General features: G+C 42.1%; 1 protein-coding gene across 1 annotated transcript; it reads right to left on the reverse strand.

Annotated features, from left to right (window-relative positions):
- Window positions 1-231: 231 nt before the first annotated feature.
- LOC132833569 (E3 ubiquitin-protein ligase RNF186-like) lies at window positions 232-852 on the reverse strand. Its single transcript, XM_060851936.1, has one exon. The coding sequence runs from the start codon at window positions 850-852 to the stop codon at window positions 232-234; it is 621 nt and encodes a 206-aa protein (XP_060707919.1).
- Between the last annotated feature and the right edge of the window lie 11,549 nt (window positions 853-12,401).

The following is a 12,401-nucleotide window of genomic DNA, read 5'->3' on the forward strand; positions in this document are numbered from 1 at the left end:
TGGGGTTCACAAATAAAACTAACAGGCTGACAACATAATACTAGTTGGTTCAAATAATAATCTTCACAAATAGCTCAAAATTACATTGAACTTCAGGCCCAGTTTCCAGTCGTGTTTGTCCGCAATGAAACTGCTATTTGTTGCTGCATTAAGGTATCTCTTAAAGCACCCATGTGCTACTTTCCAACTGTTATATTGTTAGCGATGAAGCTGTTACGTTTGATTAGACGTTCAGGGCAGACAGTTGCAATATGCTGTGAATGGCCTGCTCCTGTCTTCCTGACAACCCAAATACAGAAGTAACAGCCCCGACAACGCACAGAGAACAGTCAGGACGATCAGAATCCAGGTCAGGGCCGAGTTTTTGAAGAAATACTGCAGTGCAAATATAAGGATCAAGAAGAAGAGCATAGTCAGCATAAAGCGTTTGATGGCTGATACGGCTACCCGATTCCGAAATTGCTCGTTCTCGTTCTCTGGGTGACCGGTGCTCTGGCTGACCAGAGTACAAGTGCTTGTGTGGGTCTGCAGCAGGAGGTGTGGAGACAGCACCACCTCGGGCACAGATTCGGGGAAGGCGGACATCCTCCTGGACAGGACGTCCATCAGGCGTGGATTATCCGGAAGATTGCTGATGAGTGCCTCCATCACCAGCGTGGAGCGTCTGCAGAGAGGGCAAGTGACGACCCAGGAGCCATCCTTGACTGACACCATGATCTTCAGGCAGATTGCACAGAAACAGTGCTGGCAAGCCAAGAGCTTGGGTTTTCGAATGAAAGAATCAAACTTGTTAAAGCAGATGGGGCAGTCTTGCTCTGTCGCTGGGGTGTTTCTAGCCGTCACTTTGTCCATCTTTGCACTGTCTCAAACCCAGCACACAGAAACAGAGTCGACGTTCCTCAGGACTTCTGTCGGAGGCTGTCGGTATATTTATAGCTCTACAGCAGGTAATTCACACGGCTTCTTTTGGCTCAGAAGTTTCATTGCACAACTCGCCCGAGGGTTATGGTGCATGTAATGTGTAACTAGTTTATTGAGTTTATATCTTGATTTGATAAGTTCTAACTGACTCAGTTCAGCAGCGGTTGGTGCTGCTAATTGAAATTCTTTCACGGTTATTGCTCTGTGTCAATGACACAAGCTGAATAGGCCTTTGCTGGGGAGCTGTCTGTAGCCAGGGTCACACCCAACAAACTCTCATCCAGACTTGACTGGTTCTGCTGCCTGGCCCAGGAAAGACTGAAGTTCAGAATCTGTGACTCATAATTTCAGCTCCCCGGACTTCGTATGGTCGTGTCTGGAACAAGATGACACAGACTCAAATAAAAACGGAAAGTGCTGGAATATACTCAGTGGGCCTGGACATATCTATTGTGAGCGAAAAACAGCATTCACTTTTCAAATCAACAGTTTTTCATCAAACTGAAGCCAGCCAAAATAATGTTGCAGTAAAAGACTCAGAATCTAGGTTTGCAACATCCTTCCTATAGCAGGGAGACCAGAATTGAATACAGAATTCCAAAAGTGGCCTGATCAACATTATGTACAGCCACAGCATGACCTCCCAACTCCTACACTCAATATACCTACCAATAAAGGCAAACATACTAAACGTCTTGTTCACTATCCTGCCTTAATTTGTTCTCCTAAAGCTCTGGAATTTCTTGCTTATAGCTCTCCATCTTTTATTCTCTACAACCTCCCACCTTCCAAGTTTAGCCAAGTTTTTGATTATCTGGCTTATTTTCTCCTTGTATGTCAAACTTTAATAAACTCATGTAAAGGGTGCCATATAAAACCAAGTTTTTGTTGTCACTCACTGTTGGTGCACAGACTGAGATCTGATGAAATATCTTTTGTTTGGGCGGCACGGTGGCACTGCTGCCTCAAAGCGCCAGAGAACCGGGTTCAATTCCCACCTCAGGCGACTCTGTGTGTGGAGTTTGCACATTCTCCCCAGGTATGGGTGGGTTTCCTCCGGGTGCTCCAGTTTCCTCCCACAATCCAAAAATGTGCAGGTTAGGTGAATTGGCCATGCTAAATTGCCTGTAGTGTTAGGTGAAGGGGTAAATGTAGGAGAATGGGTTTGGGTGGGTTACGCTTCGGCAGCTCGGTGTGGACTTGTTGAGCCGAAGGACCTGTTTCCACACTAAGTAAGCTAATCAGCAAAATGATGGAACGCAGTGATCTGATACACCTGCCCATGATACTGTCTGGCTCCTTCCTGATTAAGTTATCAAAGAATGGGGATAAAATCTCAGAAAACCTTCCCTTACAGTACCATGGGCATACATTCACTACATTGGACTGCAGCAGATCAGCTGACTGTGTGGAGTTTGCACGTTCTCCCCGTGTCTGCGTGGGTTTCCTCCAGGTGCTCCGGTTTCCTCCCACAGCACCAAAGATGTGCGGCTCAGGTGAATTGGCCATGCTAAATTGCCCATAGTGTTAGGTAAGGGGTAAATGTAGGGGTATGGGTGGGTTGCGCTTCGGCGGGTTGGTGTGGACTTGTTGGGCCGAAGGGCCTGTTTCCACACTGTAAGTAATCTAATCTAATCTAATCAGGAAGATAATTTACAAACACTTCTGAAAAGGACAGGTAATGAAAGCGCTGGATTTGCCAGAGATACTCACATGCCCATTAATTTTTTTAGATAGAAAGGAGCTATTAAATGACATGAATTCTTGACTGAAAATGATCCCTTCCTTATCAGCTCTTTTTAATTGAGTATAGAATAAGAAAGTAACCTTATGCATAAGAGTTAATACAAGTCAGGCTTCTTGGTGGCTGATCCAATTACATTTTGTAATTATACCTACTGGTTCAAACCAGCACTAATACTGGAGCTGACAGGAGCTCTGCTACAACTTCCCAGCATTAGAAAAATATTAAACAATTTTGGTGCTACCATGAATTTCAGGGATTCCATTTTGAACATTAGTGTTAAATATTTTTCCTCCTGTATTTAACACTTTCTTTGTCAGTATCTACAGATATAAAACGTAAACACGTGTTTGAATCCGAGACCAGTCATGATCCTCGTTTTTGTAGCTCCTTCTTCCCTCATTGGTCTGTCTCTCTCTGCTTGATTTCTTTTCTCTCTGCCTGTCTGCATCACTTTCTCGAATTGCAGTAACCTGTATCCTAGATAGCTTCAGTGTCTCTTGCTCCAACTTTCAATCTGTACCCAAGTATTAGAAGAATGGGTGGCACGGTGGTTAGCACTGCTGTTTCACAGCGCCAGAGACCTGGGTTCAATTCCCGCCTCAGGTGACTGTATGGAGTTTGCACATTCTCCTCGTGTCTGCATGGGTTTCCTCCCACAGTCCAAAAATGTGCAGGTTAGGTGAAGTGGCTATGCTAAATTGCCCGTAGTGTTAGTTGAATGGGTAAATGTAGTCTGGGTGTGTTGCGGGTCGGTGTGGACTTGTTGGGCCGAAGGGCCTATTTCCACACTGTAATTAAGTAAACTAAAGTATTATTTTGCAAATTGCTCAGTTAACATTTAAGTTCAGGTAAGATTTTATTAAGTAAAGGCTGATTTCCAGGTTTTGCTGCAAGGGCACTTTGCCTCTGGATGTTTGTTGCTGGAATTCATCACTTAATTTCAAAAACTACAATTAGTTTGCTTGAAAGCAGGGACACTACTCTGGGAGCTATCAGAGATGAGAGTGCCAAGGTGTTGGTGCCAAAGTTCCGACGTGCCACAGCAAGGAACCGTAATGACCTCCTCAGGAGACCGACACGTGCTGCAACTGACAGGGTATCCTTCGTTGTTCAGTACTTCCCAGGGGCTGAAAAATTACGCCATGTTCTTCGTGACGTGCAACACATTATCAATGAGGATGAGCATCTCACCAAGACCTTCCCCACACCTCCACTACTTGCCTTTAAACAACCGCCAAACCTCAAACAGATCATTGTTCGTAGCATACTGCCCGGCTCTCAGGACAACTCCATACAACCCTGTCACGGTGGACGCTGCAAGATGTGTCAGATTGTGGACATAGATACCACTATTATGCGTGGGAACACCTCCCACCTTGTACATGGCAGGTACTCATGTGACTCAGCCAATGTTGTCTATCTTATACGTTGCAGGCAAGGATGCCTGGAGGTATGGTACATTGGGGAAACAGAGCAAAAGCTATGACAACGGATGAATGGGCACCGCACAACAATCAACAGACAGGAGGGTTCCCTCCCAGTTGGGGAACACGTCAGTGGTCCAGGACATTCAGCCTCGGACCTTCGGGTGACCATCCTCCAAGGTGGACTTCGGGACAGGCAGCAGAAGCAAGTGGCCGAGCAGAGGCGGATAGCTAAGTTTGGTACCCATAAGGAGGGCCTCAACCGGGACCTTGGGTTCATGTTACATTACAGGTGATCACCATTGCACTACACACACACACACAGATATTCTTACACACACACATACACTCTCACATACACATGGACACAGGTACACACAGACGTGCACACAGACACCCACACACACCCGTATAGACACACACACTCCCACGCTCACACATGCACCCCCTCGCAGACTTAAGACACTCTGCACCCACTACACACACACACCCCCCCCCCACCCCAGACAGACAGACAGACACACACACACACACACAGACAAAGACCCACATGCACACATATATTTTGTGGGGTGAATTTGTATTGCACAGTTACATTGCACTTTGCTCAAAAACTGCATATATTCATGTAGAACTCTGAGCTCAAAAACTGCAGAAATTTATGTAAAACACTGTTATTTCACTTATTAGATTAGAATCAATCTAAACATCAGGTCATGGACAGAGAACACAGGAGGCTATCACCTTCAACATATTGTCTAGCTATCACCATTGTTAGCAGCTAACCCGAGAATGCAACTTTAAAAAGAAGGGTTTTGTGATTTACACATGAAAGTGAAACTATCACTGTATTCTAACAGATGAAAGGCTTAACAGACAATCAGTTTTTCAATGTATAATTTCAGTTACATCACACTGCAAATTTTTGCTATAAATTCTGAGTTACGATCGAGCCCTCCACAATCACCCGAAGGAGCGTCACTCCAAAACCTCGTGTGCTTCCAATTAAACCGTTGGATTATAACCTGGTGTTGTGTGATTTTTAACTTTGTACACCCCAGTCCAACACCGGCATCTCCAAATCAGGTGTTGGTAGGACAGCATCATTCATTTAGTGACAAAGCATTCATAATACCTGATATCCTTTGCTGCATTTGTAATTAGTTACAATTTTATATTCTCCTGAACTGGAGGACCAGATATAAAATCACCAACAAAGTGAAAATCCCGATGAAATGAATATGGGGAATGGCAATAAAAGCAGAAGTTTAGTTACAACCTCAACTTGCACCTTATAATCATGGTATGAGAAAAGACATCTGCCCATTAAACCCAATATTTCTGAATAAGGACGGACAGATCTTCTAAGATACAATGGTATCTTCCTCCTGGGCAGTCCCTGAAGACTGAGGATTACATTTTTTCTGGAGTTGTGTCCTCCTGGATCTGCACATGGGTGAAATGAATTATATTTGATGAGGTAGAAGATTGGCACTTTAGAATCTTTACACTCCTTTTGCTCTTTGTGTTTGACCTCTATTTGGGTCAGTCAGAGACACTTAAAATGGATGGCACCTTCACGTATGTTTCTTCTCCTGTTTGGATGGTCTTGGGAGAGAGGTTCCCATGAGACAGTGGGGGTGCTGCATTCTTTCAGGAATGTTTTGAGAGCATCCTTGGTGCATTTCCTCTGCCCTCCTGGTAACTGCTTGCTGTGACAAAGCCCGAGTAGAGAACTAGCTTTATATGTCTTACGGCAAACATGACTCTGTGCCCTGCCCACTGCAACAGATTGACCATAACTTATGCCTTATGCTGGAGACAGAGGCCTGAAAGAGGACAGTGACATTGGAGCATTCTCGTATTATTGGACTTACAGGCTTTTAAGGAGGCAATGCTGTTTATATTTGTCAATCTAACAGTTAAAAATTTGCTGGTAACACCAAGCTTACATGCCTAGCAGAAGGTAAGATGACAACACTTTAGTTTCCTCCAAGCCTATAGCACCCTAGCTTCAAACAATATCCCTGTTCCTTCACTGCCGCTGCATTATAATTCTGGAACTTCCTCCCCAGCAGCACTGTGGGTGTACCTACATGTCATGGACTCTAACAGTTCAAGAGGCCAGCTCACCACCTCTTTCTCAGTGCCAGTTTGGGATGGGCAATAAATGCTGGCCTAGCCAATGACATTCATTTCCCAAGACAAATAAAATAAATCATGTTTATTGGAGCAGTTAAGGGATAATTTAAAAGATAAATGTAAGGGTTGTAACTGGGAAATATGTATACAATGCAAGATACTATTAGGGTTAGGCAAGTGCTGATTATCTGTACTATCAGTGTGCTTGTCAAACTGGAGGAGCCAAGAATTCCTCCAATTAAACATTGATAACATTGTTTCAGACAAACCATAGTTTCGGGGTGCACAACTACTTTCAGTCACAATAATGAGGGAAAGAAAAGCAGCTGAATATTAGCAGACTTTGGTTACTTTGGCTCTGGATTAAGGAAAAAGCAGCCAGGTTTCCAATTCCTATATTACGTGTCCTAGTAGCCCAGTTATCTTTTTATTGTTCTTGCAATACATGCATCCCCTGCAAGGCTACTCTTCCTAATTGCTCTTGAGAAAGTGATGTGAGCTTCTTTGTCAAACCAATAGATAAGTTTGAATTATTTTTCAATAATTAACATAAAACAAGTATGGAATTAGATTGTATAATAAATTAGCTCTTCTTAACACTTATTCAGCTTTTATTCTGTTCTGGTCTACTATCTTTAATCTCCTTGTTTACTTACCCCTTTTATATCTCTCTCCCTCTTGCTCTGTCTCCTCCGATCTGCTCACCTCTTCCTCCCTCCCCCCTCTTTGGTTTAAGTATACGTACCACTTTTTCCACATTACCAACAGTTCTGATGAAGAGTTACCACACTCCCACCATTAATTCTGCTTTCTTCCCACAGATGCTACCAGATCTGTTGAGCTTCTACAGCAATTTCTGTTTCAGTCATTAATTTGTGTTTTGTCTAATTGTGGTTAATTAAACAGTTTCCAAATGGAATAACATCATATGACCACATCAGAAGGAAGGTTTATGGTCAAAATTTAATGGTTCAAGCAAACAAATTTAGGTTGACAAATGTGAAAAATTATTTTGTACTCAAGCCATATTTTAAAATGGTTGAGTTTTGTAATTTAAATATGTAACTGGCCTCTGTAACCATTTGTTTGGTTATTTTGAGCTTTAATCTGTTTTAGATATAACAGATGTTGTGGAATGACAGATAGTTGTTGTAGTTAAAAGATCGTGAGGAGAATTGTAAGACATAACACTTGGGATATTTGAGATGATAGTTAATGTCTCCGAGGTTACTACATATTCTAAGCATATACATTAATTATTTATTGGTTTTACCTTAGAAATGGAGTTGGCAAACTAAAAACAACAAGCTGTTATAAAGGGACAGTTTTATAGAACAATTCGCATAATAACAAATGAATCAGGAAACTGTAGGAAATGTTTGTGGCAGAGTGCAGAAATTTACATATCTCTTGTGCCTGTTAAAGTACATTGCATCTTGTATCTCCATTGTCCTGGATGTCACCTTTCATGGTCATGAGGCAGGCCTACTATATGCAAGACCAGGTAAAGCTAAGAAGATTGGCCAATGATGGGACAGACATGATTCAAATAGCTTAGTTTGGGAGTGGGTTGGCTCAGTTGGCTGGACAGCTGGTTTGCAAAGCAGAGTGATGCTAACAGTGTGGGTTCAATTCCAACATCAATTGAGGTTACCAGGACGGATTCTCCTTCTCAACACCCCTCTTTGCCAGACTTTTGGTAGCCCTTAGGTTAAGCCACCACCAGTTATCTCTTTCTAATGAGCAAGGTGGTATGGTGAGACTATGGCTAGTTTAGTTTTATCTATCACACAGTGCACATTATAAATGCAACAGTACTGAGAACGTGCAGAATGAAATACTAATGATTAGAAGTTATGGTTAAATTTTCAATTCAATTTGGGAATGTGCTGCAATAAGTAGTGAGCAATAGCCCCTGGGTACTTGCACATTGCTTGCAGAGCCTGCCTAATAGGCTGTGTTCTTATACCTCTGGGTCCTAACATCCCCTGTCTTCCATACAAATTAGAGAGCCAGACGTAATTTATGACCATGTTTATTTGGAACACAAACCAGTTGCATCAAGCTACTGACTGGTTCCCTTGGAACACAGCACGACTAACAGTTTGCCTGGAATGTGACATTTCATCCTGCTGCTGCAACATAATTCAATATTTTCTGCAACACGTAGTTTGATCTAGTCATTGTCAGATGGAGAGATATCAGCTTCAGCACTCCAAACTGAATTGATTATTTGGCTGAGATAGATGTCAGGTACTGGAAACAATGTAGTGGATTGCTTAAAGTTTTAACTTTACTTTTTACTGGAGAAGAAAACTTTAACAATTAAAGTTACCAGTCTCAAAGGATCATGAGATCTACTGTCTCATGACGAATTTAAGCGGAGGGTCACCAAGCCTCAGGTAGGGGAAGAGGTTGAGAAGGAGAGACCTTGGGGTAACATCAGTACAGGAATAAAACCCAAGCTTTTGACTTCACTCTGCATCACAAACCAGCCACCTAAATAAATTATAGAATCTCTACAGTGTAAAAACAGACCATTCGGTCCAGTAAGTCCACACCAACCCTCCGAAGAATATCCCACCCCAACCAGTTCCTCTATCCTATTATTCTACAGTTTCCCCTGACTAATGCACCTAACCTACACATCCCTGAACACTATGTGCAATTTTAGCATGGCCAATTCACCTAACATGCACATCTTCTGATGGTGGGAGGAAACCGGAGCATCCGGAGGAAACCCATGCAGACACAGGGAAACTGTGCAAACGCCACACAGACAAGTCTCCCAAGGCCAGAATTGAACCCGGGTCCCTGGAGCTGTGAGACAGCAGTACCAACCACTGAACCACCATGCCGCCCCTAAATAATATAGCCACAAATAAAGTAATATGCTTGATGAGTGTAGTTACTTTTTGAGCATTTGGAGAGATAGGAAGTGATAACAATTCTTGAATTCAAAATGAGGGGATCAACATCAGGGCTTCAACTTGAGTGTTTATCAAAATCCAGTCACAGCAGTGAGTCACCTTCTGGCTTGGCAGATGTCATCATATACTGCTACAGCCTTAAACCTAACCAGCATATTCAATGAGATGACAGCTATTTATTGTTTGGCATATAACAAGGGTTTCATTAAGAGACCCTAGTGCAGCCATTGCAAGAGAAAACACACATACGGATGTGTGTGACAAATGCTATCTAGGCTGCAGTCACTGGGCGGCCCACCAGGATAAGCACTCAAAGCCCTATTTCTTCATCTCTAAAAGTTATAGCAGGCATCAGGAGGTGGCTCTGTAGGCTTGTCACCCTTCAAGTTAGCTCTCTGTAGTAAGGCTATTACCTGCTCAGGCTACCTCAGAATCACAGCAGGTCAACGTGGGCAAGAAACTCTTCCGACTGTGAGCAGTAGCTGCACAGCCAACACTTAAAGGTCCAAACACTTGGCCTTCCACCATCAGCAAACGACTCTTGAAGGTTTAAATTGCAACTCCTTCTCCAAGCAGCTTTAGAGTATATGTGCATACACAACTCTGAAATAGCCTTCAGGATCTCCTGTCCTGCACATATATAGATAGATATATATATATCTATATATCTATCTCAATTCATTATTCCACTGCATTATACTGGGCAATAAGATTGGGGGAGCTACAAGTTGTAGAAATAAAGAAGGTAATAAAATCTAAACAGTTAGTTACTGTCAACGATAAGGGATCTCAAGGAAACCTTATAAAGTCAGAGAGGTGTACAACAAGGAAAACAGAGTCTCCGGTCCAACTTGTCCATACCGACCAGAAATGCTAAATTAATCTCGTCCCATTTGCCAGCATCTGGCCCAAATCCCTCTAAACCCTTCCTATTGATATCATCTAAATGCCTTTTAAATATTGTAAAATACCAATCTCCATTTCCTCTGGCAGATCATTCCATACACACACCATCCTCTGCATGAAAAAAAGATTGCCCCTTATGAATCTTTCCCCTCTCACCTTAAACCTATGAAAAGACCTTGGCTATTCAACCTATCCATGACTATCATGATTTTATAAACCTCAATGAGGTCATCCCTCAGCCTCCAACACTCCAAGGAAAATAGCCCCAGTGTATTCAGCCTCTCCCTGTAGCTTAAATCCACCAACCCTGGCAACAATCTTGTAACTCTTATCTGAACCCTTTCAAGTTTCACAACATCGTTCCTATAGCAGGGAGACCAATTGGCACCTTAACTTTGACTAGTACAACATTGTAATTGAAGTGTGAATTAGCTGCATGTTTAAAAGTGCAAAAATATTTGCTTCAGGTTTAAAAAGGGGATGGTTCTGTTACATGAAGTGAGAGTTGAGAGTCTGAGGGTAATGAAAAGCTGGCATTAAGATTATTAGAGGAATGGTAATGAGTTATAGAAGAAAACAATAAAATAATGGTAATTTGATTAATCATCTATAACCCAGTCTTCAAGAGTAAGGGTTTCAGAACAGTTTAAATTCTAGGTTGTAATGTCAGGTAATCTGATCTGCTGCTTTGCAGTGAGCTATGATGTTGTGTCCGATTGGGGCTGTGTCTACCAGATAATCACACTCTGGAAACTTCACTCTTGCTCTCACAGAGTTTCGGACCATGCACATTCTCCTGACAAAATTTTTCTCCCAATTTCTGATCCCTTTTACAGAGACAGAATTAGTAGGCTGTTGTTTATGGACTGGTGTGGATTTAAAGCTCCTAATAATAATTTCTAGTATTAAATCAACACTACATCCAACAGATAGGGAGGTGTAGCAAATAATTAACACCTCAAACATCATATAGGTCCCAAATTTATTATGTCTTAACTCCCTTGTGTCTTTTTGAGAAGTGAATTTTATCTTTTAAAAAAAAACACTTCCGTAAAAACTAGAATGAAAACTTGTAATAAACAGATTCCTTTGACTCAATCTTTTCCTGTCTGCAAAATTAAAATTTGGGATGTCTGGCATTAAATTTCTTTGAAAGACCATGAACAAAGATTCCCTTCTCTAATTGCCTGCATGGCAATCAAAGTCCGACATGTAGCACAAGAATAGAGACACACATCGACAAAGTTTTCTCACTGCCCCGAGGACATTAATAAACAGACAGCAGTAAGTGAATTGGCAAAAGCATGACGGTTGAAGGAAGAGCGCCTCATCTTCCGCCTGGGAACCCTCCAACCACAAGGGATGAACTCAGATTTCTCCAGTTTCCTCATTTCCCCTCCCCCGACCTTGTCTCAGTCGAATCCCTCGAACTCAAACCGCCTTCCTAACCTGCAATCTTCTTCCTGACCTCTCCGCCCCCACCCCACTCCGGCCTATCACCCTCACCTTGACCTCCTTCCACCTATCACATCTTCCATCGCCCCTCCCCCAAGTCCCTCCTCCCTACCTTTTATCTTAGCCTGCTGGACACACTTTCCTCATTTCTGATGAAGGGCTTATGCCCAAAACGTCGAATTTCCTGTTCCTTGGATGCTGCCTGACCTGCTGCGCTTTTCCAGCAACACATTTTCAGCAAAAACATATCATACCCATTGTTAGCAACTGGTTGGCCATAGCATGGTCTTTCAAAATAGAATATTTCCTAGAATCTTATTTCAATCATTAACTCCACCAAACCAGATTTACTAAACTGGTAAAATCGGGATGCTGTGGCTGTTGAAGCAAAATGCCCAACTAGACAGTTTTTACTTCCCAAAAGAAAAATTTGTAAAGCATAGCTTTTAGTAACAATTTCTAACCTATTAAGAGATTAAATAAGCCACTAATGAGGTATAAGTCAACTGCCAATCCATACTGGCTTGCATTTGAAGAAAACAACAACTTGCCACTTTTAAGTTGTTGTACTCATTCTGAATCATTGTGACAGAAATAAAACTTCTTTAGAAATTGTTTAACAGGCTTAGTTTCTCAATGGGGTGAACAGATGTTTGTTACTTTATATGCAGAGGAAAAAGAGAGGAATCACAAGCAATTATAGGATGGCCAGCTGTTTTACTTTGTTGTCCATAAGAATTACTGTTCCGAACACTTAGTGGCTATTCTCAACCACTTTCTACAATCAAATGGTTCCCTACTTTCAAACAAGGAAAAATCTCACGAGATAGATAGTCAACAAATAAATTCAGGAATTTAATTAACTTAAGTCACCTC

This window comes from Hemiscyllium ocellatum, chromosome 37, assembly GCF_020745735.1.
Source record: "Hemiscyllium ocellatum isolate sHemOce1 chromosome 37, sHemOce1.pat.X.cur, whole genome shotgun sequence".
Classification (NCBI taxonomy): domain Eukaryota; kingdom Metazoa; phylum Chordata; class Chondrichthyes; order Orectolobiformes; family Hemiscylliidae; genus Hemiscyllium; species Hemiscyllium ocellatum.

Excerpts from the sequence above, each read along its gene's own strand:
- LOC132833569 (XM_060851936.1), bottom strand. The coding sequence starts at position 852 with ATGGACAAAGTGACGGCTAGAAACACCCCAGCGACAGAGCAAGACTGC.